General features: G+C 36.9%; 1 protein-coding gene across 6 annotated transcripts in view; it reads left to right on the forward strand.

Moving 5' to 3' along the window:
• FTO (FTO alpha-ketoglutarate dependent dioxygenase) overlaps window positions 1-27,761 on the forward strand; it is a 405,797-nt gene that overhangs the window by 139,112 nt on the left and 238,924 nt on the right. For all 6 annotated transcript variants that reach the window (XM_019012612.4, XM_019012613.4, XM_055366795.2 and 3 more), the window contains exon 4: window positions 846-989. In XM_019012612.4, coding sequence (XP_018868157.1) covers window positions 846-989 — 144 coding nt within the window. The remainder of the gene's footprint in view (window positions 1-845; window positions 990-27,761) is intronic.

Genomic DNA, 27,761 nt, shown 5'->3' on the forward strand with positions numbered 1-27,761 from the left:
CTACAGAGAGTGTGAGTGTGCCATTTTACTGTACTCTTACTAACACTGTGTTGTTTTCAAACTGATGTTTTCTGTTTTGATAGGTGAAAAAATTTCTCTCTTTTGGCTTTAACATGCATTTCTTTTATGTGAATAAATTGGAACATATTTTTATATGTTTATGAGCTAGTTTTATTTCCTTTTATGTATTGTGCCTTTATAACATGCTCAGTTTTAAATTTGTCTATTGGCCTTTATCTTACTGATGTATAGTTGCTCTTTATATATTTAGAAAAACATTCCTTGGCTGTTCTTGCTTGTTTATATTTCCATGTGTATTATAGAAACAGCTTTTCTAGTTACTGACCCCATTCATCTAAAAAACGATCCCTTTGGTCTTTTTATTTATATTATGTCCAATTTCTAGATGAATTTAGAAGGTACTTACATTTCTGTGATGTTCAGTCTTATTTCCTAAGAACATAATTTCTCTTTACATCTGGTTTTTATTTTTAAAAAGTAAAAAAAATTTTTTTTTTTAATAGAGATGGGGGTCTTGATTTCTTGCCCAGGCTGGTCTTGAATGCCCGACTTTAAATGATCCTACCACCTTGGTCTCCCAAAGTGCTGGGATTATAGGCGTGAGCCTCCACACCTGGCCTATTTAAGGTTTCTTGATGAAAAAATTAATGACATGTTAAAAATAACCTAGAATATCTTTTTAAAAATATGACATAAAGGGAAGATATATTTCATTTAATATTCATATTTTATTAAAATATCAATTCTTTCTAAAATAACAATTATAAAATTCAGAAGCTTAGATTAAACATTTCCTTTCTGATCATTTTCTTCTCTTTTGGCAGGCCCTGAAGAGGAAAGTGAGGATGACTCTCATCTCGAAGGCAGAGATCCTGATATTTGGCATGTTGGTTTTAAGATCTCATGGGACATAGAGACACCCGGTTTGGCGATACCCCTTCACCAAGGAGACTGCTATTTCATGCTTGGTAATCTTTGGAAAATCAAAATTATATTGAAACTCTAGTGTCTAAATTTAGATTATAGGATTTATATTTTGAGTATGTCTTATGAAATAAACTTTTGGAGTATTTTATATTAAGAGGGAAACTTCTTTATAAGAACATGTAACTAGGTTTTTCTTTTTTGAGATATTGCTGATTTTTTGAGATGGAGCTTCACTCTTGTTGCCCAGGCTGGAGTGCAGTGGCGCAATCTCTGCTCATTGCCGTTTCCACCTCCTGGATTCAAGCAATTCTTCCTCAGCCTCCCAAGTAGCTGGGATTACAGGCACACACCAACACACCCAGTTAATATTTGTATTTTTAGTAGAGACGGGGTTTCACCACATTGGCCAAGCTGATCTCAAACTCCTGACCTCAGGTGATCCACCCGCCTCGGTCTCCCAAAGTGCTGAGATTTACAGGACCATGCCCGGCCCATTTAAAAGTTGTTTTTCTTTTTATTCTACGTAGATGCAGAGTTCCTCAAATATGCTAAACAATTTTCTGGATTCTTTATCAGAGGTATTAAATCATCCAGGTGAAATTATAACTTTAAAAAATACTTTCCTGTCTGTATTAGTTTTTAGTAGTGAGAGTTTTTTTTTTTTTCTTCTAGTTTTGAATGTTGTTTCTTCTCAGGAACAGCTGACCTGACAATGGGGCCTTTCGCTCAACTTGTCATTTAGTTCTTTGGGAAGCAGTTTCTCAGTTGTGGTTAGGCCAACTGAAGCTGTGGAGTTTGTGAGGCTTTGTTTTTTTCTTCTTTGCTGTAAGTTTTTAATTTTATTTTTGGACTTTCTACTTGTTTTCCAATGTGCAGTGTGTAAACAGTATCCTTTTTTACTCACAAAGCTTCTCAGGGTTTATTCTCTACTTGGCTCTTGTTCCTGATTATTTGGGGTTTATCTCACTCCTATCTACCTGGAGAAATCTACTCATATGTTGCTTTTGGAACCAGGAAGAACCAGGGCTGAAGCCCAGTATTTATGATAACAGTTGATTCCCAGTTAATTGGGTATTTTAGAGTCTACTATGTTCCAGGTACTGTGTAAGGTTCCAGGGGAGATATTGGAGGTGGATGAATCTTGGTTCTTGCCTTTTGGGAATTCGGAGTACAGAATAGCTCTTTAGGCCATTCTGCCACTAAGCATTTTCCAAATTTTAGCTCATTGCCTATCAACTTCAAGGTTTTGGTCACATTCATGTACTTCTGCCTAAATAAAGTAACTTTTAATCTTTCACTGAATTGGATTTATTTTAAAAGGAGATTTTACATCACTATCTTAAATGGGAATCCAGTATCACTAGGCATAATTAGAAGGGCTTTAGAAATATAAATATAGAGAAACCAAAACAGTACTAAGGGCCTGCTACTTTTGTTTGCCGGAGATCCTGAGTCTGAGTCCTATTCTGTGTTTGTTAAAAGAGGAGATTAGTAACAGGGAGGTGTTAACTGTATAGTGGTACCAGTCTGAGACTTTCTCCTTAATGTCTGCAGGAGGATTGGGAGATCATTATGTAGGGACTCTTTCAAATAGTGTGATTTAATGGCACTTAATGCGATGTCCCTTTACCTCTTAAATTCTTCTCATGCGGAGATTCCTGCATTTCTTGAACACTGATCTAAGTATGCCCTTCATCTCTTGCCTTCCATGTGAACATTGCTTTGCAGTTTACACATCAGTTTCACACAAGCAGCCCCAATCTCCTGTCAGCTTTGTGAGGCAGATGGCAGAGATTGTTCTTTTTTTAAGTGATCTTCCTAAAGTCACTTAGTTATGAGGTAGAACAGGGACCAGAATGGGTGGCAGGCATCTTATGCAGTGCTTTTCCTACTCTAAATGGGGCTATTTCAACCTGATCCCAATATACTGAAATCTCTATGTGGGAATGTTTTCAGTGTTAAGGTTCTCTCTTCCCCACTGTCTCTCGTGCCTGATCTCAGGAAGTAAGTTTATTTTTTAAAGTCCCTACCCCATCATTGAGTGTCATTTGTAGGTAAACATTGTTTCATTTTTTTTTGTACCACCCAAATACAGATATTTGGCCTGAGTCTTAATAGATGTTAGTATCAGCCAGTAAATCACTTTCCTTTGGATACTTTGTTCAGAATTTTCTATTAGCAATGTATATCTTTCAAAGAAATAAGAGCCAGAATGTTATCTTTTAAAATAGCGTTTACTTTTTAAAAATATAAAAGTGGCTGGGTGCTGTGGCTCACACCTCTAATCCTAGCACTTTGGGAGGCCGAGGCAGGTGGATCACCTGAGGTCAGGAGTTCAAGACCAGCCTGGCCAACTTGATGAAACCCCCCGTCTCCACTAAAAATAAAAAATTAGCTGGGTGTGGTGGCACATGCCTGTAATCGCAGCTACTGGGGAGGCTGAGGCATGAGAATTGCTTGAACCCAGGAGGTGGAAGTTGCAGGGAGCCGAAATTGTGCCACTGTACTCCAGCTTGAGCAACAGAGCAAGACTCAGTCTCAAAAAAAAAAAAAAAAAGAAAAAAAAAAAAGTAAATAAGTACTCTAAAAATTCAGCTATATTCCATATATTTAATAACATCTTGTGTGTACTTTTCTGATTAAAAAAGCAATATGTGCTTATTTGAGAGAAAAGAAACTCTGGAAAAAAGAGTCTGAAATGAAGAAAGAATATAAAAATCAGGTTAATGCCTGATTTAATATATTTCTTTTCAGCCTTTTTCTGTATATATATGTCTGGAATTATAGTAGTAATATGAATAAAAACCAGATTTACTGGGAATTAATGACAAACATTCTTTTAATCTTCTCAGCAATCCTGAGAAACAAATATTAGCTATACTGCAAAAGAGGAAATTGAGGTTAAATTTATGTAGTTACTTAACCGTGGCTGCACAGCTAGTAAGAAGCATGGATTGTATCTTGTCATCTTATCCCACTCAGGGTCTGACATCCCATGTCAGGCGAGCCCTCCTTCTCCCGTAGGGATGCCCTCCTCACCCTACTCAGCGCTGAACCCTGCTCAGGGTTCCTGTGCCTTCTTCTTCCCACCTGGCATGATGCCTCTGCCTCACCTAATGGCTTTAAGACTAAATTGTTCAGGAAGGGAAGAAAAGAAGTTAATGATATTCTGTTTGTTTCTTTTCTGTTCTTCTTAAGGTTATGGGTTTCTCAGGGTTTAAGAACTGGATTATAGGCCGGGTGCAGTGGCTCACACCTGTAATCCCTGCACTTTGGGAGGCTGAGGTGGGCGGATCACCTGAGGTCAAGAGTTTGAGACCAGCCTGGCCAATATGGTGGGACCCTGTCACTACTAAAAATACAAAAATTAGCCGGGTGTGGTGGTGGATGCCTGTAATCCCAGCTACTCTGGAAGCTGAGGCAGGAGAACTACTTGAACCCGGGAGGCAGAGGTTGCAATGAGCCGAGATCACGCCATTGCACTCCAGTCTGGGCAAGAAGAGGGAAATTCCATCTCAAAAAAAAAAAAAAGAGCTGTATTTTAATGAAAATATTAAATAATGACATTATTCATTGGATTTTGGTGTTATAATGAGTATACACTGTAAAATATACATTGGGTCCCTTGAGCTATTGTACATGATAAACAGAAGTTAGCATTATTTTATAGGAGCTGATATCCAAGACATAATATAAAATATACTCTTGATTTCCCATGTCTTATTTTTAGATGTAGGTGATATAGTTGGTATCCTACTGAACTGTGCCAAACACAGCACAATATATCCCAAAGTCTGCACTTAGAATATATATTTTTATTAGGATGTCATATTTGATTTCTGAAATGAATCTTCCTTCATCTCTTTTTTTAAAAAGTCAAAAGTAAAAGCAACCATGGTCTAATGCTGCCTTTTCTCTTTACTTTTAAGTCCAAATAGCACAAGGAGCCCCGTAGAGGGAGGGACTTCGGCCCCGTGCTGATATCTGAAATCTGAACTTCATAGCACTTATGAAAAGGAAACAGTTTAGCTCAATTTATAATAATATATTGGTCTGCAGAGGAAGTGCAGGCTGAACCCTGCTGTCTCAAGTAAATACTCCAGGGGTGTCTGATGGGGAACGTGTCGGGTGCCTGTAATAAATCCACTGCCCATGGAAGTGAGTGAAGGCCTTGCTGGCAGTGCCTGAGGACACGCTTAACTAAGGTTGTCACGGTTTTACTTTTAAATTGGAATCTTTGCCCTAATCTCAGAGTTAGACATGACCAGATTTGCAAACAGATTTACAATTTTCACTAATTTTCCAACCAGGACTTCAAAACACACTCAGAGGAAAAAAAATACACTCTGGTCTTTCTCAGAGTAGGATGATTTACTTTGCCACAGATGTTTTCCATAGACTGAATGTAACCAGGGAGTTAGGGACTTAAAAGTGGCTTGGAGACAAACCGTGGGTTTGTTTTTTGTGGAACAGATTATACAGTTCAAGGGACATCAACAAAATTATGTTTTATTAACCAGGAGCTGGGTGTGGAGGTGGGATGTTTCAGGACAAAGGTGAGTGCTAGGTAAACATTTGGGGCAAAAGCCCTCTCTTCCCCCCTTAATTTGTTATTGTTATTCTTTACATGTCACCATTCATGACTCTGTTCTCTCTGCTCTATTTACTTTTGTTTCTTAAGCCCAACTAAATCTCACTTTCAAGTATTTGTTGTTACTATACCAATCAGCAGTTTTAAAACTTAAGTTGCCAGGTAAAAATTCCACTGCAAAAAAAGAAAACTGCAATAGAAATGTAAATGCATAGCCCTTCTTTTTTGTTTTTTCTTTACCTTGTCAACAGTTTAGGGTAGAGTTGTGAAAGGACCACAGGATTTCTATCAGGTAACCGGGTCCCAGACTCACCGCATTGTCAATTGCCTGTGTATTGCTAGTGCCTCTCTTAGTCTCTGCCTTCACTGTAAAATGGGAGCTTAATGATACTTCCTTCTCAGAGTTTTTGGGAGTACAAATAAGAAAATGTATGGGAATAGGCTTTGCAAGCTATAATTTGTAAGTGCAGACTTGTGAAGAGTGGGAACTGGACCATGGCATATTGGAGAACCAGTGAGACGACTGGGTGATAGAAGAATGCTGAATGCTGTGTTCATATCCTGCTTCATGCCCAGAGTTTTGTCACCTTCACAAAATACCATTCCATACGTATATTTGCTACATATAGGAACTACAAGAAAGGGAAGTTTTACCAATGGATTCTTGAGGGTGAGGAGAATTAACATCTGGTCCGTTGGTTATCAGAGCCCTGTAGTAATCAGTCTTACTTTGGTGGAGTCCAGCTTTACTTTTAGAGCCTGGCCAGTAGTTTTTTATAGATTAAGTTCACCTTCCTTGAAATACCTATGGCTTAGAGGCAGCAAGACCCAGAGCACAGAAATATTTGATGTGGTCTAAACTGTAAATTGCCATGCTTCTGTTTTTTGACTCAACATGGCCACTCCCACTGGAGTCTGTAGCCCTGTGAGCAGGAAGAACAGAGGTCTCCAGGAGTTTAGACTCTTAAGCGGGGGCTCCCTTGGGACTGAACATGGAAACTGTGGTATCTTTGTAAATCCTCCAGGTGTCCCTCAGTTTTGCCCTGATTTAGACATTTTATTCAAAGGAAAAAGCTTTTGTTATTTCTTTCTCTGACCCCATTCCCTTCCTCACCAACCTCTGAATGACCAGCTAAAGTAAAAAGTACACATAATTTATGGCTTAATCATAAATTTAAAATAATTATACTTTATTACCTCTCATGGGTCTTGAAATGTAGGTGCTATGTTCTGCTTTCTGCCGAGGCAAGGGAATAATACAGAAACCAGTAATAAATTATAACTTCAGGCTGCAGTTGGTAAGCTGGAGGAATTGCTATTTAAGTGGAAAGTGCTTGAACAGCCAAATGAGCACCTGTCATGTTTATTTTCACTTTGAAAAGTAGAAACATGACAGTATAGTTTCCACTGCTTGTCCAGTATGAACTTCTGGCATTCTTGTTATCTTCTCAGGAACTGCACTGTTTGCTTCTTGTGTTCAATTTTTTTTTTTTACAGGGGTGAGGATGTATCTCTCCTCCTGAAACTTTCACTCTAAAATATGCCCCCAAATACTGACATTTTCAAGCTTGTGCTTTTTTACTTGGTACCTGATTTTTTTTTAATTTTTATTTAATAGGGAGAAGGTCATGACTTGTGGAATTTACTCTAAGGATAGGGATCTGAGCAGGTTCCTGAGTACTTGAAAGGCTTTATTTACCTCTTACACTTTTTTGTTACATCCAGGTTTTTGCTCATTTCTCTATCATTTGTGTCTTGAACTTTACCTGAAATGCATGTCTTGAGTGCCTGCTAAGGTCCAGGCATTGTGCTGGCAGATTTGATATATTTTTGTTTATTCCTTATTACAGGACTATTACATAGTAGACTCATTCTGACACTCACTTTTTTTTTCCAGAAAAAAAAATTAATGGAGATTGATTGCTAATGGGTACAGGGCTGCTTTTAAGGCTATGAAAATGCTCTAAAATTAGTTTGTGGTGATGGTTGCACAACTCTGAACGTACTAAAATACATTGAATTATATACTTTCTTTTTTCTTCTTTTTGCAGCTTTTGCTCAAAGGAGAATTAGATATTTAAAATGAGTGAATTGTATGGTACATGAATTAGATCTCAATAAAACTATTTTAAAAAAAGAAACTAAAGCTTAGAGAAGTATAATATCTTGTTCAATATGACACCACCTGGTAAAGCTTTTGTCCAAATTTTTCTGAGACCAAAGCTATTCTTTCTTCCACTGACCCATGCTATCTCTACTAATTATATAGCCACGGTATCCTTTTTCTTTAAAAATGTAGGAAAAAATGGCCGGGTGTGGTGGCTCACGCCTGTAATCCCAGCACTTTGGGAGGCCGAGGCGGACGGATCTCTTGAGGTCAGGAGTTTGAGACCAGCCTGGCCAACATGGTGATACCCCACCTCTACTAAAAAAAAAAAAAAAAAAAAATTAGCCAGGTGTGGTGGCGTGCACCTGTAATCCCAGCTACTCGGGAGGCTGAGGCATGATAATCACTTGAACCTGGGAGGCAGAGGTTGCAGCGAGTCAGGATTGCACCACTGCACTCCAGCCTGGGCAACAGAGTGAGACTCCGTCTCAAAAAAAAAAAAAAGGAAAAAAAATAATTGGAGAAATAATACATGAACACACATGTATTCTCATTCAAACTTTGTGGAAATATATGAAATAAAATGTAGACATTCTCTTTCCCCTTGCTTTCCCATCTGGTCCTTTGTAAGTGTTAGCATAAAGATAGTTATGTTGACATATTTAAATATATGTTGCTGCTGCTGTATTTTTAAAAAACATAAATGATACTTTATTATAAATATTACTCTAGTGTTTGTTTTTTGTACGTAATATGTGCTGGAAATTTTTTTATGTCAGTATGTCATTCATATTATTACCGTTATTATAAAAATACTACATGCACAAGGAAATAAAAATTGAAAGATTTAAAATGGAAAGTTGAGGAAGATCTAAAATGGAAAGTGAAAATCTCCACCTATCCCCAAGTTCCATTCCTTAGAGGTAACTGCTTTTCACTGTATTTGCGTTTTATTCTTTGATTACCTCCCTAACCCTTAAACATATATATACTTGTACTTTTATTTCTTTAATAACTTTAAGCATTCTTGGTTGTTGATCAGTTAAGAATGACAGAAACAGGCAGATTGCTGGAGCCCAGAAGTTTGAGTCCAGCCTGGGCAACATGGCAAAACTCTGTCTCTACAAAAAATACAAAAAAAAAAAAAAAAAAAAAGCCAGGTAAGCCAGGTATGGTGGCAAACACCCGTGGTCACAACTACTTGGGAGGTTGAAGTGGGAGGATCAGCTGAGCTTGGGAGGTTGAGCCTGAAGGGAACTGTGATCGCACCACTGCACTCCAGGCTGGGTGACAGAGCAAGACCTTGTCTCAAAAAAAAAGAAAAGAAAAAGAAAAAAGAATTATGGAATTAGTGCTCTGATACTACCTCTCACTCTTGCCAAATTTGGCTAGTTAACCTTTACTTTTAGGGGTTTATTTCCTTAATTACTTTCCTTAGAACCAGTTTATAGATACTTTCTCTTGAATTTTAGTATGTAATGTGGGGAATTAAAGTTCTCTTTCAGCCATGTCATTACTTTGACATGATTGAGGTTTACAACTTTGCATACAGATCTGTAATTTTGATAAGACAAGCACGCTTATAAGTTGATCTGAAATTAGAAAGCCAGTACATAATGATGTTGATGTAAGTGTTGTTTATTGCAAAATGAGATAGAGTGATGGAATTAATAGGTAGAAAATGTAATCTACTGTAACCATCCAACCTGTGCCAATGAATGAAGAAGACTGCACATGTCAGGTCAAGATTTTATACTTAATCAAAAGCTCAAAATTATGTACATTTTAGCTTGCTCTGTATTTGAATCATGACTTTGTTGCATAGTTTCCCTCTCCCCCTGGAACTTATATTCGTCTTTTTTTTTACTCTTACTGATAGAAGAAGCATGCTATAATGATTGCTCAATATCACTGGATGTTTCGTCATGTGACTTGTTCAGTGTTTGATAAACACTGGCTTCTTCATACCCCACCTACCACAGTTATCATACTGAGATTTCTTCTCATTGGACACCTTTGCCAATTCCATTAAAAAATCATTTTAGGCTAGGTGCGGTGGCTCACGCCTGTAATCCCAACACTTTGGGAGGCTGAGGTGGGCGGATCACCTGAGATTGGGAGTTTGAGACCAGCCTGGCCAACATGGCGAAACCCCATCTCTACTAAAAATACAAAAATTAGCCAGGTGTCGTGGCAGGCACCTGTAGTCCTAGTGCCTGTTTTAGTTACTGGGGAGGCCGAGGCAGGAGAATCCCTTGAACTTGTCAGGCTGTGGTTGCAGTGAGCCAAGATCGCACCATTGCACTCTAGCCTGGGTGACAGAGCAGGACTTTGTTTCAAGAAAAAAAAAATATTTTAAATTTCAGTAGCCTTAGGGATATAAGCAGTTTTTGGTTCCATGGATGATTTGTATAGTGTTGAAGTCTGGTATTTTAATGTACCTGTCACCTGAGTAGTATACATCTGATAAGTGTTTTGTTTTTTTTTTCATCCATCACCCCCCTCCCATCCTCCTTTCTTCTGAATCTCCAATGTCCATTGTATCACTCTGTACACTTTCATGTGCCCATAGCTTAGTGCCCACTTATAAGTGAGAACATGCAATATTTGTTTGCCCATTCCTGAGTTACTTCACTTAGAATAATGGCCTTCAGTTTCATCCACGTTGCTGCAAAAGACATGATTTCATTTTTTTTAATGACTGAGTAGTATTTCATGGTATATATACATGCCACATTTTGTTTATCTACTCAACAGTTGTTGGGCACTTTGGTTGATTCCATATCTTTGCAATTGTGAAATGTGCTGCAATAAACATATGCGTGCAGATATCTTTTTGATATAATGACTTCTTTTTCGGGTAGATACCCAGCAGTGGATTGTTGGGTCAAATGGTAGAGTTACTTTTAGTTCTTTGAGAAATCTCCATACTGTTTTCCATGGAGGTTGTAGTAATTTACATTTCCACCCCCAGTGTATAAGCACTCCCTTTTCACTACATTTCTAGCAACATCTATTATTTTTTTACTTTTTAATAATGGTCATTCTGGCTAGGATAAGGTGATATCTCATTGTGGTTTTAATTTGCATTTCTTTGATGATATGTGATATTGAGCATTTTTTCATATGTTTATTGACCATTTGTATATTTTCTTTTGAGAAATGTCTATTCATGTCATTTGCCCACTTTTTAGTGGGATTATTTGTTTTTTTTCTTGCTGATTTGTTTGGATTCCTTATAGGTTCTTTGTCAGATGCATAGCTTGCAAATATTTTCTCCCATTCTGTAGGTTGTCTGTTTACTCTGATAATTATTTATTTTGTTGTGCAGAAGCTTTTTAGTTTAAGTAGGTCCCGTTTATTTTTTGTTGCATTTGCTTTTGGGGTCCTATTCATAAATTCTTGCCTAGCCCAATGTCTAGAAAGAGTTTTCTTCTAGAATTTTTATGGGCTCAGGTCTTAGATTTAAGTATTTAATCCATGTTGAGTTAATTTTTGTATATGGTGAGACACAGGGATCCAGTTTCATTCTTCTACATGTGGCTATCCAACGTTCCCACACTGTTTTGAATAGGGTGTCCCTTTTCCAGTATATCCTTTGTTGAAGATCAGTTAGTTGTAAGTATTTGGCTTTATTTATGGCTTCTCCATTTTGTTCCACCAGTCTGTGTATCTACTTTTATACCAGTACCATGCTGTTTTAGTTACTACAGCTTTGTGGTATAATTTTAAGACAGATAATGTGATGCCTCCAGATTTGTTCTATTTGTTTAGGATTCATTGGCTATTCAGGCTCTTTTTTGGTTCTGTATGAATTTTAGGATTTTTTTTCTAATTCTGTGACAAATTACATTGGTATTTTGATAGGAATTGCATCAAATCTGTAAATTTGTTTGGGCAGTATGGTCATTTTCATGATATTGATTCTTCCAATCCGTGAGTGTGGGATGTATTTCCATTCATTTGTGTCATCTATGATTTCTTTCATCAGTGTTTTATAGTTCTCTTTGTAGAGATCTTCTACTACCTTGGTCAAGTTTATTTCTGGGTACTTTATTATTATTTTTTTTTAGCTATTATCAAAGGGATTAAGTTCTTGATTTGATTCTCAGCTTGGTCATTGTTAGTGCATTGCAGTGCTACTGATTTGTGTACATTGATTTTGTAACCCAAAACTTTACTGAATTTGTTTTTCAAATCTAAGAGTCCTTGGAAGCGTTGTTAGGATTTTCTACCTGCACAATCATATTACTGGCAAACAGAGATAGTTTGACTTCCTCTTTTCAATTTGGATGCCCTTTATTTCTTTCCTTTGCCTGGTTGCTCTGGCTGGGACTTCCTGCCAATTCCACTTTTATTTGGATCATTTGTGTTTCTCTTTCTTAGAATTTTCTAAAAATCCTGTTGTATTTAAATTTTCTAAAAATTATACCATATTTTAGATTCTTCCAGGCAAGGACTGTTTTAGCTTTGTATCCTGTACAGCACCTAACACAGTACTTTGAATATGGCTGGTGCTTACTAAGTATTTGTTGAACTAATAAGTGAATGAATGAACTAAGGATTGGCTTTTTTTTTTTTCATTTCATGGTAGTGTGTCTTGGTTATACAAGCAAAAGGAAGTATTAATTCTATCCTTGAAAGCCCCTGCCTGGGAAAGGTTTTGAAATTCCTTCTCAAACAGATGGCCATTCACCTAATGCTTGGAGATCACCAGAGACAGAATTTAGAATCTTCCATGGCAGCCTATTCTTTTTCACAGTAACTCATGCTTCTTTTCCTTACATCTAGTCTAACTAACCACGTGACATCACAGAACTTTCTAAAGCGACACAGTATCTGGATCCATCTGTACATTCCCTTCTAAATTTTTTTTATAAGAAAACCATCAAAGATAAAAATAATGTGTTGGTTTCTTTTAGGCTGAGGAGGAATGTTTTACTATGCATTTTGAAATTTTTTTGTTCTCTCTTATTTCATTCAATTAGAGTCACACTGTTTTGGGGTAATTCTGCATCTGAGTTTGGTGGTGGAATTTTTCCCATTGGCTAACAGTCTTCATATGCCCTCTTTGGCCACCTGTCTATTGAACATAATTCCCAAAGGCATGAGCTATAGAAAATGTTTTTTTTTTTAGGCCTTTATTTAGGTTGTATATCCTGTGTATGTTATTTGCCACTCCTGTAAAGACAGTGGAAGAATGACTGTGAATGATGCCATTGTTTTTTTCAGTCAATCTTTATTGAAGGTTCGAATTTAGGACTAGGCCGGAATGAGTTTGACTTTCCTCATCCAGTCAGTCCCGGCAGCACATTTCAAGGTCAGACTATATACCTCATGGTGGAAGGTTCCTTAGACTTTGTAATCTAAGCCCAATAAACATCTTAAGTTTTTTTTTTTTTTTTTTTTAGGGATATTTATTTACCAAATAAATAGGACAGCACACAGCCATCCGTGAAGGTGATAAGAGCTTTGACTAGTTTTAGAAATCTTCCCCTAAATATAATTTTCTATGGGAGTGAAAACTCTTTTATAAAAACAATTGGGAGACCGAGGCAGGTGGATCACTTGAGGTCAGGAGTTCGAGACCAGCCCGGGCAACATGGTGAAAGGCTCTCTCTACTAAAAATACAAAAATTAGCTGAGCGTGGTGGCGTGTGCCTGTAATCCCAGCTACTCGAGAGGCTGAGGCAGGAGAATCACTTGAACCCAGGAGAATCACTTGAACCCAGTAGGCAGAGGTTGCAGTGAGCTGAGATCGCACCACTACACTCCAGCCTGGGTGACAGAGCCAGACTCCATCTCAAAAAAAAAACAAGCATGGAGGTGAAGATGATCTCAAGGTACATAAGATACATACCTAAAGGTACAAAGATACAAATCATAGTCCTTGGTCAATTCATTATAGTGGTTTTGTAGTCTGTCCTACAGTCGGTTGGGGTAACAACCTTTTTTCTTATTTTTGTTCACACTGCTCTCTCTACCCCCTCATCTAGGTATGTGTATAGCTCATTTATTTAGGAGTGATGTTAAAAAATTGAATGCCCTTAATGGCAAGGGAACCAACCAATCAATGTGGATGCCACAACTTTTTCCCCTGTGGACTGTTGTTATTGGTATAGAAGTATTTTTTTTTCTCCCAGCTTTTATTTCAGGTTCAAGGGATACATATGCAGGTTTGTTACATGGGTAAATTTCATACTGTAGGGGTTTAGTATACAGATTATTTCATCACGCAAGTAATAAGCGTAGTACCTGATAGATAATTTTTCGATCCTTACCCTCCTCCCACCTTCCACCCTCAAGTGGGCCCTAGTGTCTGTTGTTCCATTCTTTGTGTCCATGTTTACTCAGTGTTTAGCTCCCACTTATAAGAGAGAATGTGCAGTATTTGGTTTTCTTTTCATGCATTAATTCACTTAGGATAAGGGCTTCTAGCTGCTTATGTCACCTACTTATGTCACCTACTACTACTAAGCTTTTTGAGAACCTGATCTCTCTCTCTCTCTCTCTCTCTCTCTATATTATATATATATATATATGTACACACATATGGGAAGTCCTGGATTCTGGGGCTTCGAGGGCTGACCTGGAGCCTGAGTCCACAAGGGCATACCTGGTGCTAGAGTAGGCTTGGAGCCTTCGTCTTTGGAGGCCACCCTATCACTGGGGTTCACTGGGGTGGGCATCTGCTTGGTTTACAGAGAAGTTGGGTACTCACTTCATTCTCCTTCCCCCATACAAAGGGTATCCCTCTTGACACTGTGCTGCTCAGGCTTCAGGGAGAGGTGACGTAGGTAATTTGAAACTGTTCTTCCTACTCATCAATGTGTCTTTTCTTATTTCTGTGCTCCACCCAGGCAATGTCATCTTTAACCTGGATTCCTTTGGTCTTATAAAGGTATTCCGTGCATGGATAGTTATTCAAATTGATGTTTCTACAAGGAGACAAGTGCTATTCTGACATCTTGCTTGAAAGTAAGGGATTAATTTTTAAACCAGTTTTTAACAATCATTTTCAAGAACTGTTTAGTGATAAGAAAACAATGCTCAAAATATAAAAGTATCAGGGAAAAACGATGCAAAATGTTTGTACAACATGATATTAATTTTATATAAACAAAGGATAAACACATTACTAAGTATAAAAAAAAACTAGAAGGAATTAGACCAAATAATTATAAATAATATTTTCTCTTCTTTACACTTTTCTATAGTTTGCAAATTCTCTACAATGAGCATGTACCCTAATTCATCAGCTCCAAGGTAGACATTTTTTCTTCATATTTAACATCTCTGAAATTGGAATCCATCTTAAACTGATGCCTTCTTTGACTGGATGATATATTATTACTTTTAAATTAAGCAATACAAACTTTAAAAATAGGTATCCTTATGTTTTAAAGCTTCAAATGGAAATGTTCAATAAAGAGATTCTCAGGAAAGAGGTATTCATTCACCAAATAAATAGGACAGTAAACAGTGATCAGTGAAATTGGTAAGAGCTTTGGCTAGTTTTGTCAATCTTCCCCAAAATAAAATTTTTCCATGGAAGTGAAAAGTCTTTCAACAAAACAAGTATGGAGATAAAGATAATCTCAAGGTACATAACTTCCCCTCTCCTTCTCCCCTTTTTTTAGAATTAACTTTTGTGGAATGCTCAGTTTGTTGATGGGTTTTGAAGAGAATAGATTCTTGAGGTTAATAATTGATTTTTGCTTTGCTTTCTTTTCTTTTTTTTTCTTTTTTTTTGAGACGGAGTCTTGCTCTGTTGCCCAGGCTGGAGGGCAGTGGTGGGATCTCGGCTCACTGCAACCTCCGTCTCCTGGGTTCAAATGATTCTCCTGCCTCAATCTCCTGAGCGGCTGGGACTATAGGCTCGTGCCACCACGCCCAGCTGATTTTTGTATTTTTACTAGAGACGGGGTTTCACCATGTTGGCCAGGATAGTCTCGATCTCTTGACCTCATGATCCGCCCACCTCGGCCTCCCAAAGTGGTGGGATTACAGGCATGAGCCACCTTGCCTGGCCGATTTTTGCTTTCTAAATAAGCAAAAAGATCTTTAATCCACTTTAGCCAGGGCTACCTTTCTCCTTTATTCTTCCGAGTTGTAACTCTTCCCAGGAGACTGCAGAGTATAGCGAGTTGGGGAAAAGGAAAGATGAGAAGGGAGAGAGGTTAGATTGACAGAAAAAAAGATGAGAAGGGAGAGAGGGTAGATTGACAGAAAAGATAATTAAATGGTTTTCTCCATTTTCCCCTTTGTATGTGCAGAGCCCATCACTTCTGCCCACAGTTCCACTAAACTGTGAAGACCAGAATCTCTCAAAGTTAATGAATGAAACAGAAGAAGCCACTTCAACCTCCAATTTCTGTTTCTATGTCTTCTGACCTCCTTCTTTACATATCCTATCTCATATCCAATTTTCCATTAGCAATTAAGAAAGATAGCTATGGTTTCTGGCTAATACCTGGGGAGAGAAAAAGGATGTTCTCTCCAAATATGTGGTAAGTTTCTAGTATGTGCAAGGTTCTACATGCTGTGTGTAGTATAAAAATATATATCACTATATATCATATCAATGATATATATATTTCATTATATGATTTATATATCATAAATATATATCACTATATATTAAATATATTTTAATGATATTTATATTTATATATATATCATATATAACTCATAAAACTCAATAGCAGGTTAACAAGTAACCTGACCTAAAAACGAGCAAAGGACTTGAATGGACATTTCTGAAAAGAAGACATATGAATGCTCAACATATATATGAAAATGTGCTCAACATCTAATCATCAGTGAAATCTAAATCAAAACCACAATGAGATATTACTTCACACTTGTTAGAATAACTGTTATACAATAGACAATAGATAACAAGTGTTGGTGAGGATGTGGAGAGAAGGGAACCCTTGTACACCATTGGTGGGAGTGTAAATTGGTACAGCCATTGTGGAAAACTGCATGGAGGTTTCTCAAACAGTTAAAAATAGAACTTTCATGTGACCCAGCGATTCTCCTTTGGTATACATATCCAAAGGAAATGAAATCAGTATCTCAAAGAGATATCTTCATTCCCATGTTCATTGCTGCATTATTCACAAAAGCCATGATTTAGAAACAACCTAAATATCTGTTAACAGATGGATGAATAAAGAAAATGCAGAAGGTATATCTATATCTATATCTACACACACATACCCACACATATCCACACATAATGAAATATTACTCAGTCTTAAAAAAGAAGGAAATCGTGTCATGTGTGACAGTGTGGAATATGTTATGCTAAGTGAAATAAGCAAGGCACAGAAAGACAAATACCACATGATCTTACTTATATGTGGAATCTAACAATGTTATACTCATAAATGCACAGAGTTGAATGTGGTTTCCAAGGGTTTGAGGGATGTTGGGTAGATGTTGGTCAAAAGGTACCGAGTTTTGTTTATGCAGAATGAGTAAGCTCTAGAGACCTAATGTACAGCATAGTAACTATATTAGTCTGTCACATTGCTGTGAAGAAGTACCTGAGACTGGGTAATTTATAAAGAAGTTTCATTGGTTCACAGTTCCCCAGGCTGTTCAGAAAGTAGGATGCTGGCATCTGCTTGGCTTCTAGGGAGGCCTCATAAAATTATGTTGGAAAGCAAAAAGGGGGAGCCAGCCCTTCACATGCCAGGAGCAGGAGGAAGAGAGAGTGAGGGGGGATGTGCCACACACGTTTAAACCACCTGATCTTGTGAGAACTCACTGTCATGAGAACAGCACTGAGAGGATGGTGCTAAACCATTCATGAGAAACCGCCATGATCCAGTCGCCTCCCACCAGAACTCATCTCCAACACTGGGGATTACAGTATGACATCAGATTTTGTGGGGACACAGATCCAAACAGTATCAGTAATTATATTTATTAATACTGTATTACATATGTGAAATTAGCTAAGAGAGTAGATCTTAAATGTTTTTAACACACACACACACACACACACACGGTTACTGTGAGGTCATGGGTATATTAATTAGATTGGTTTTAGAAGTCATTTCACAATGTATGTGTATATTAAAACATTACATTTTACATTGTAGATATATAAAATGTTTGTCAATTATACTTCAGTAAAGTTCAGAAAATGTTTTAAATCACAAAATAATCTTCTACTTTGGTTATTCAAGTTTTTTGATATTATATATATTGCTACAGTGAACATCTTTGTACATATATCTTTATTTCCATAGGAAAAATTGCTAGAAGTTGAATGCCTTGGTGAGGTATTATGGTATGGACATTTACACAGTACATACTCTGTTGTCAGACTCTTACTTAGAGAGATTTTCATTTTCATTCCTACCTGCAATGTATGAAATGTGATCATCAGTTACTTCCACCAACCTCCTTTACCCTACTGTATACAGTGCTAAGTGTTCCAATTTACAAATATTTTTGCCGATTTGATGGGTGAAAATATGCTATTATTTTAAATGTCATTTATTTATTCATGAGGTTGAACACTTTGTATTTTTGTTGGCCATTCTTCTTTCTGTTATTCATTGGCTGATTGTATTTTGCTCATTTTTCTGTTGAGGTGTTAGTGTTTTTCTTAACATTTACTTCATCCCTTCTGCCTTTAACTTTATTGCTTTAACCCTTCTGCCCACTTCCCAGATATTTTCTTATACCCAATTTTCAATTTTGTATTTAGATTTTTAATATTTATTTTAGGTGAAACATCTTTCCATTTAAGTCTTAATCGCAATAGTTGCATTAAATTAAATAACAATATTTGAAATTATTTAACTGCGTTTATGCTTACTGCTAGCCTTTTTGTACTGTGATTTAAAAAAAAATTCTTGATTGTTCTCTTGGTCAGCCAAAATGTAGTTTCTAATAATATTTATGAAGACTAATGGCAGGGGAGTGGTCGTGGCATATTCTTTGAGTCTTTGCATTATGGAAGAGTGACTTCCTATCCTTTCACTTGTGAATATCTCCTTGATTGGCTATAGGATTGTTAAGTATCAAACTTCCCCCTTAAAACTCTGTAGAGGCTGGGTGCAGTGGCTCATCCCTGTAATCCCAGCACTTTGGGAGGTCGAGGTGGGCAGATCAGGAGGTCAGGAGTTCAAGACCAGCCTGGCCAACACAGCAAAACATCATCTACTAAAAATACAACAATTAGCCAGGTGTGATGGCACATGCCTGTAATCCCAGCTACTCAGGAGGCTGAGGCAGGAGAATCACTTGAACCCAGCAGGCAGAGGTTGCAGTGAGCTGAGATTGTGCCACTGCACTCCAGCCTGGGCGATTAGTGAGACTTCATCTCAAAAAACAAACAAACAAACAAAAAAACCACCAACAACAGCTCTATAGATATCGTTCTGTGACCTCTGATATTTGATGTTGGGAGATGTCTGAGGCGATGTACATTATGGTTTCATTTTGGTAAGCTGTATTTTCTGTTTGGACATTTGTAGTATTTTATATTTAATTTTTTAACAGAATATGTTTATGTCCTTGCTCAACCATTTTATAGTGCAGACTCTGGTCTTTTCACAACCTTGGAAAACATTCTTCTAGTGTTTCTTTGATTATTCTTATATCTTTCTGTATCTTACTTTTTTTTTTTTTTTTCAAGATGGAGTCTCTCTGTCGCCCAGGCTGGAGTACATTGGTGTGATCTCGGCTCACTGCAACCTCTGCCTCCCAAGTTCAAGCAATTCTCCTGCCTCAGCCTCCCGAGTAGTTGGGATTACAGGCTCCTGCCACCACACCCAGCTAATTTTTTTTTGTATTTTTAGTAGAGACAGCGTTTCACCATGTTGGCAGGGCTGATCTTGAACTCCTGACTGGCCTTAAGTAATCCATCTGCCTTGGGCTCCCAAAGTGCTGGGATTACCGGTGTGAGCCACCATGCCCAGCCTGTATTTTACTTCCGTTCTGTGATTCCTGTTAAGTACATTTTGATCTCCAGGATCTGTTCCTCATGTCTTAGGTTTTCCATCACTCATTTCTTATATTTTCCCTGAGTTATAGGAGAATCTCTTGAGTTCACTCATCCAGCTCAGTAATTTGGTTTTTCTGCAGCATGCTTTCTGCTGTTCACTCCATCTATTGCCATGTTAAATGAAGAAATGCTATTAAAAAAATCAGTTGCAAGTGGTTTTTTCTGATCTCATACTGTTTCAGCTTCATGTCTGCTTACCTTATTTTCACAGATGCAGTGCCTTCTTGAATCAAGTGTCTTCCTGAAAAACTGAGAATTTTCTAAAATTTTATCATGTCAGTTCGAGTAAACTTTTTTCAGAAAAGACAGTTTTGATCAAAGTGCCTCCATTCCTTTGAACTGTAGTAATTTTGCATATTTCTGGCAATTACTCCTTACCTCTTTATCCTCATAGAAAGTAGACTAGTACTGGCTGATAGGCAAGTAGCTGAGATTGGTTCTGTGAGAGATTAGTATGGATTCCCGGCCAAATCCTTTACTTGAAGGTGGAAGAAGATGTGTCCTTACACAGCCATGTAGAGATTTTATAAATTGGAGTGTGCTTAAGAACTTGTTTTTGTCTTTATGTGGATGTTTGCAGTATGAGCAAACCATGGTAGGTTTTGGCTCGCTCCTATCATTGCTGGTTGCTCCAGTTCCTTGTTTCTGCAATGCCTGGTACTCAGAGTCATGGCTTATAACAGCAGCACATCCTGGGGTCTGTGAGTATCACAGGTTATGTGCACAGAATTCTTGCTACAGTGAGTATCACAGGTTGTGTGCATAGAATGCTCGCTACAGAGGCAAGAGCCTTGCTCTCTGAGTGCCCTGTAAGCTTCTCTTGCCCTCCTGCTCTTTGCTTTCTGAGTTAAGAGGTGAGCATTTTGCTCAGGATTTGATTGTTATATTTATCAGGCTCGCTGCTCTTTTGGAGAGACAATCACGTGTCAGCCTTCTTTGCCCTTCTTTAATCTAATTCCACCTATACTATATTCAGCACAATCATTTGCACTTCTGGCATATTGAGCACCTTTCTCTAATATATAGTGCCAAAAGAGGTTTTGATCCATTTTTATGTTCCATTGATTGTCTCATTGAGAATCTAGGAATGGGACAGGGCCTGTGTCTATACTGGCATCTTGCCAGGAACCTTCCCCTCCCCCTTTCATTGGCTATCAAATTCTGAAAATGTTTTCAGCCATGGATGGCCCACATCTAGGAAAAATAAGGTCATAAATATTAAGATTGAGAGATGAGAATGGACAGGTAAGTAAGAATGAAACGCTTCAGTGATTGTTTGAAGCTGGGAAGACTGGATTTCAATATTGGGCTTATTTACCCCAAGAGTGCCTTTAGCAAAAGTCATGATTGTTTCTCTAAGAAATTTGGGTGAAATGGCCCTGGTAACGTACGTGACAGCAAACCCAAGGAAGTAAGGCCTGGGGTAAATTAGGGTGACCAACTGTCCTTTTCGAAAAGTCTGTGGGCAAGGGGATCTCAGGATGCAGGACTTTCAGTATTAAAACCAGGAAAGTCTTGAACATGAATTGGTTACCCTAGCATAAATTATAGCATTGCTTCTGTGGTCTTTTATATATGAAATGAGATTTCATGCTACAATGAATGTCCAGAGCTCTCTTCTCCACTGCCAGGGCACGCAGCATTCAGCCAGCAAAGAGTGAGAGCGTCTTTTCTTTTTGTGTGTGTGTTGTCACATCATCTACAAACTCTTACTCCAGTTGGATACAGTGTCAGTCAAGTTTCAGCTGTATTCTGAGATAGCTATGGTAAATAGACATTCTTTAATTTATTTTTTCTAAAAATTATTAGGAATAATCTTTTAAAGCTGGGAGGGTCTTAAGTATATCCTTTGAGATGCACAATCCATGAAGCTTGAGTCGCTTTTATAGATGGAGTTTTCGATAAATTAGAAGCTCTTAAATGAAAATTACAAGTTTCTTTTTTTAAAGTCATAAAGGATTAGATACAGTTGGAAGTAATTTCAAAAGAATTGTTTGATTAGAGAGTTGCCAAGGATTTAAATGAAGGTGGAAGCCTCAAAGTATACCTTCTAGTGTTGTGTTTGCCATTTGGCCTGAGTCACTAGGTGACTCAGTGTTCCCCTCAGTGGAACAAAAGCACTTAACAAACCTACTCATTAAGGTGGTGATTTTTCCCCTAATTATGTCTGTGGGTCCCAGTATTAATAGCATAGGAGTAATAAGGCTTTTATTTGGGTGGATGAGACTGGCATTTATGTATTTCCTAGACATTGTCCCAGTCTTTTATGGGAATTTATCCTGGGAAGCCCCCTTCAAACTCCACTTTTTATTATTTTGCTTGACTCTGAAACCTCCTTTAGGCAACATAGTCAGGATCAACCAAAACTGCTCAGGAGTGTCCTCAGAGATGGCAAACGGGAAGAGAGAATGGCCACTTAGCCTTCCTCATTAGGCCTTAAAGCCACACTTCTGCTTTTTATCCTCTATATTGTTGTGTTTATATTTGGATTTAAAACTCCACAAGTTTCACTGATGTTTTCATCCTCACCTCTAATTGCATTTTGTAGTTATTATTTTGCAATGACTTAAGGTTTTGTGAGTTATTCACCTTCAGTCAGTTGTTGCTGTGAAAACCCCAAGAGTTGTTCTTGAGTTTATTTTTTCCTGACTTGACTCATCCAATTCGTTAGCATGTCCTATTGTCTTTTCCTAGAACATTCTGAATCTGTTGTCTGCTTATCGTCTCCTCCCCTGTCTCTGTAGTTCAAGTCACTGTTAACTCCTGCGTGACTTACTGCAACAGCTTCCTGACTGGCCTTCTGCTGCCATTCTTGTTTCCCCTTTACTTCTTCCTCTTTCCTTTGAAGCTGCCAGTCAGATTAGATTATTGATTCTTTTGAATTTGCTACAAAGACAATAATATAATCTGTGAACAAACATACTCTAATTGTTTCCTTCTCTATCTGTATACCATTTGTTTTCTTTTCCTGTCTTACTGTGTCAGCCAGGTCTTCCAATATGATACTGAAAAGAAATGTTGAGAGGAGACATCCTTGTCTTTTTCTTACTCTGAGCAGAAAAGTTTCTAGTTTCACACTGCTAAGTATGATGTTTGCTGCAGGTTTCCTTACACATTCTTTATATGTTGAGGAAGTTCTTCTCTATCTCTAGTTTACTGAGAATTTTTTATCATGAATGGGTATCACATTTTGTCAAATGTTTTTCTGTACCTATTGGTATGATCATATTTTTTTTCTTTGTAGCTTGTTGGTGTGATAGATTATATTAGTTGATTTTTGAATGTTGAATCAGTTTTTTATACCTGTGATAAATCTCACTTGGTCGTGGTGTAATTCTTTTTATACATTGTTACATTCAATTTGCTAATATTTTGATGTAGATTTTTGCATCTATGCTTATGAGAGAATACTGGTCTTTAGGTTTCCTTTTTGTAAGGTCTGTCTGGGCGATGCTGGCCGCAAAGAATGAGTTTGGAAATATTCCCTGTGTTACCTTCTAGTAAAGATTGTTAAGAATTAGTATAATTTCTTCCTTAAATGTTTGGTAGAACTCAACAGTGAACATATTTGGGCCTGGCGCTTTGGAAACATGTTAATTATTGATTCAATTTCTTTAATAGAGATAGGCCTATTCATATTATTCATTTCTTCTTGTAAGAGTTTTGGCAGATTTTACTTCTCAAGGAATTGGTTCATTTTGTATAGGTTTTCAGATTTTGGGGTAAATAACTATTCATATCATTTTAAAATTATCCTTTTAATGTCCATGGGATCTGTAGTGATGTCATCTCTTTCATTTCTGACATTAGTAATATGTTTCTTGTCTCTTTTTTCTTAGTCTGCCTAGAGGTTTATCAATTTTATTGATCTTTTAAAAGAACGAACTTTTGCTTTCATTAAGTTTCTTTATTAGTTTTCTGTTTTTTATCTCATCGAGGTACATTAACTTTTATTGTTTCTTTTCTTCTGCTTTGGATTAATTTGTTCTTTTTCTTTAATTTCACAAAGTAGAAGCTTAGCTTATTGATTTTAGATCTTTCTTCTTCTAATATAAGCAGAATGCTATATTAATGCTATACATTTGTGGCATTTAATGCTATAAATTTTCCTCTAAGCAGTGCTAATGTTGCTTCCAACAAATTTTGGTAAGTTGTGTTTTCACTTTCATTTAGTTCATTTTTTTAAAGATTTTTTTGACCCACAGATTATTAGAAGTATATTGTTCTATCTCCAAGTATTTGGGAATTTTCCAACTATCTTTCTGTTATTATTTTCTAGTTTAATTCCATTCTGGTCTGAGGTCAAATATTTTTTAAAAAATGTTTCAGACAAATAAAAATTCAGGGAATTTGTTGCTAGTAGACTTGTATTGCAAGAAATTTGTCAGAAGAAAAATGATATAGCTCAGAAACTCAGATCTACATAAAGAAAGGAAGAGATTTTGAGATGGAATAAGTGAAGGTAAAATAAAAACCATTATTTTTCTTACCCTTAATTGATAGAAGAGATAACAATTTATTCACAATAATAACAACAATGTATTCAATTATGTACACCACATATGTGTGTGTGTTTGTGTGTACCTATGTATGCTTATTTGTAAGTGAAAGTAATGATAACATTCTCTTAAATTTGGTAATATGTGTTTTATCGCCCAGAATGTGGTCTATTTTGGGGAATGCTCCATGTGAGCTTGATACTAGTGTGTATTCTGCTGTTGTTGAATGAAATAGTCTATGTATGTCAGTTATATTCAATTGACTGATGGTATTGTTCAGTTCAACTATGTCCTTAATGATTTTCTGCCTGCTGTATCTGTCCTTTTCTGATAGAGGGATGTTGACATCTCCAGTTATAGTAGTGGATTTGTCTGTTTTTCCTTGCAGTTCTATCAGTTTTTGCCTTATACATTTTGATGCTCTACTATTAGGTGCATACTGTTATATCTTCTGGGAGAATTTACCACTTTATCATTATGTACTACCCCTTTTTCTCTGTGATAATTTATTTTTGCTCTGAAATCTGCTCTGTCTGAAATTAATATAGGCACTCCAGCTTTCTTTAGATTAATGTTAGCATAGTATATCTGTCTTCTTTGTTTCTTTAAATTTAATCTGTGTGTTTCTTTATATTTGAATTGAGTTTCTTGTAGACAGCATATGCCTTGTTTTTTATCCATTCTGATAATCTCTTGTTTTTTAATGTGTGTATTTAGACCACAGGCATTTAAAGTGATTATTGATACACTTGGATTAATATCTACCATATTTGCTAATGTTTTCTATATTTTTTCTTGTTTTTTCCCCTGTTTTTGTCTTCCACTCTTTTTCTGCTTTTATAGTTTTGAGTATTCCATGATTTCATTTCATCTCCTTTCTTAGCATATCAATTACATATGTATTTTTTTACTTTTTAAGTAGTGACCTAGAGGTTGCAGTATACATTTACAGCTGTTCCAAGTCCACTTTCAAATAACACTATACTGTTACACAGATAGTGCAAGTACAGTAAAATAAAATATTCCTAATTTTTTTCTCTCATCTCTTATACTCATTGCTATCATTAATTTCACTTATAAATAAGCATAGATAGGCACACATACATATATATATGTGGCATACATAATTGAATACATTGTTGTTATTATTGTGAATAAATTGTTATCTCTTCTATCAATTAAGGGTAAGAAAAATAATGGTTTTTATTTTACCTTCATTTATTCCTTCTCAAAGTCTCTTCCTTTCTTTATGCTGATCTGAGTTTCTGATCTATATCATTTTTCTTCTGACAAATTTCTTGCAATACAAGTCTACTAGCAACAAATTCCCTGAATTTTTATTTGTCTGAAACATTTTTTAAAAAAATCCTTTCTTTCTTTCTTTTTGTTTTTTTGAGACAGAGTCTCACTCTGTCTCCCAGGCTGGAGTGCAGTGGCGTGATCTTGGCTCACTGCAACCTCCACCTCCCGGGTTCAAGCGGTTTTCCTGCTTCAGCTTCCCAAGTAGCTGGGATTACAGGTGTGCGCCACTGCGCCCACCTGATTTTTGTATTTTTAGTATAGACAGGGTTTTACCATGTTGGTCAGGCTGGTCTTGAACTACTGACCTCAAGCGATCCACCTGCCTTGGTCTCCCAAAGTGCTTGGATTACAGACATGAGCCACCACACCTGGTCTGTTTCTCCTTTACTTTTAAAGGGTAGTTTTGTAGGATCCACAATTCTAGGTTGCTGTTTTTTTTTTCCTCTCAACACCTTAAGTATTTCACTTCACTTTTGTATTGCTTGCCTCATTTCTGAGGAAACGTCAGATAGCTTTTTTTTTGCTCCTTTATAGATAAGCTGTTTTTTCCTTCTGGCTTTTTCAATATTCTTTATCTTTGACTTTCTGCAGTTTGAATATAATATGCCTAAGTGTAGGTTTTTTTCCTGAGCTTCCCGAGTCTCTAGTTTGGTGTCTAACATTAATTTAAGAATATTCTTAGTTATTATTGCTTCTAATTTTCTTCTGTTCCTTTCCCTCTTTCTTTGCCTTCTGTTATTCCATTATACATATATTACACCTATTGCAGTTGTCCCATAGTTCTGTTTTTTTCTTTTTTTTCGGTCTTTTTTCTCTTTGCTTTTCAGTTTTGGAAGTTTCTCTTAATATATCCTCATGCTCAGAGATCTTTCATCTGCCTTGCCCAGTTCTCTAATGAGCCCATTAAAGGCATTCTTCATTTGTGTTACAGTGTTATTGATTTCCAGCATTTTGTTTTTGATTCTTTCTTAGAATTTCCATCCCTCTGCTTACGTTCCCCATCAGTTCTTGCGTGTCGTCTACGTTGTCCTTTAGAGTCCTTAGAATAGTAATCATAGTTTCAAAAACATTTCTGATAATTAATTTTTGCCATTTCTGACTCTGGGTCTGATTTTTGCTCAGTTTTTTCAAACTGTGTTTTTTTGCCATTTAGAAGGCCTTGTACTTTTTTCTTGATAGGCAGATGGGATGCACTGGATAAGAGGAAGTGCAGTAATAATGTGGTGGTAAGGTATGTTGGGAGGGGAAGCATTCTATAATCTTATGGTTAAGCCTCAGTCTTTTAGTGAGTTTATGCCTGTGAATTGTGAACCTCACAAGTGCTTCTCATTTTCTTTTTTCTCACTCTTAGTTCCAATAGGATGGCTAGCAGGGGCTAGGAGTTCTAGGTGGCATTGAAGTATGTTCATGCCACTACACTCCAGCCTGGATGACAAGTGAGACCCTGTCTCCTGAGAAAATAAATAAATAAATAAATAAAGTCGCTATTTTTTCCCTTCCTTCTGCCAGAAGCATGAGAAGATGTCTTTGGATCTTCACTGTGAGAACCTGTTAGAGCTTTTGGAGATAAAACTCACAAAAGTGTGGGAGTTCCCTAAGTCTGAGCTCCCCTGGACTTTTTAACTCTCAGTCCTGTCTATGTTGAATCTCCAGCAATTCAGTAGTTACAGTTACGGTTTTTCTACCCTGGAACTGGTTCCCATGTGTGTTTCTGCTTCTTGTTTTTTACTCTGATAAATTGTCATTCTCTGTTTCCAGTCTGTCTCTCTCTCCAGAGTGAGGAATGACAAAATTACATCTCATTGAGAGCCACTGCTCTTGGTTTTATAATATCTTTACATCTTTGACTTACCACAATGTAACTTTGAATGTTGTACCACTTTTCCTTCCATCCTCTTTTGTGCTTTTTCATGTGTTTTACGTCTGCATATGTTATAAACCTCAGAATACATTGTTATTATTTTGGATTTAAACAGGCATTTATTCTTTCATGATATTTATTACTTATGTTACTTTTTATTCCTTTGAGCAGATCTAAATTCCTTCTGACATTATTTTTCTTTTGCCTGTAGAATTTCATAACAATTCTTATAGTGTAAATCTACTGAATATAAATTGTTTCATTTTCTTTCTGAAAAGTCTTTATTTCACTTTTATTTTGGAAAGGGTGTTCACTATGTATAGAATAGTAGATTGACAGTTTTTTCCTTTAGTATTTTGTCACCAGTTGTCTTCTGAGTTTTATAACTTCTGATGAGAAGTCTGCTGTCATTCTAATTTTTG

The sequence above is a fragment of the Gorilla gorilla genome, chromosome 18, assembly GCF_029281585.2.
Source record: "Gorilla gorilla gorilla isolate KB3781 chromosome 18, NHGRI_mGorGor1-v2.1_pri, whole genome shotgun sequence".
Lineage (NCBI taxonomy): Eukaryota > Metazoa > Chordata > Mammalia > Primates > Hominidae > Gorilla > Gorilla gorilla.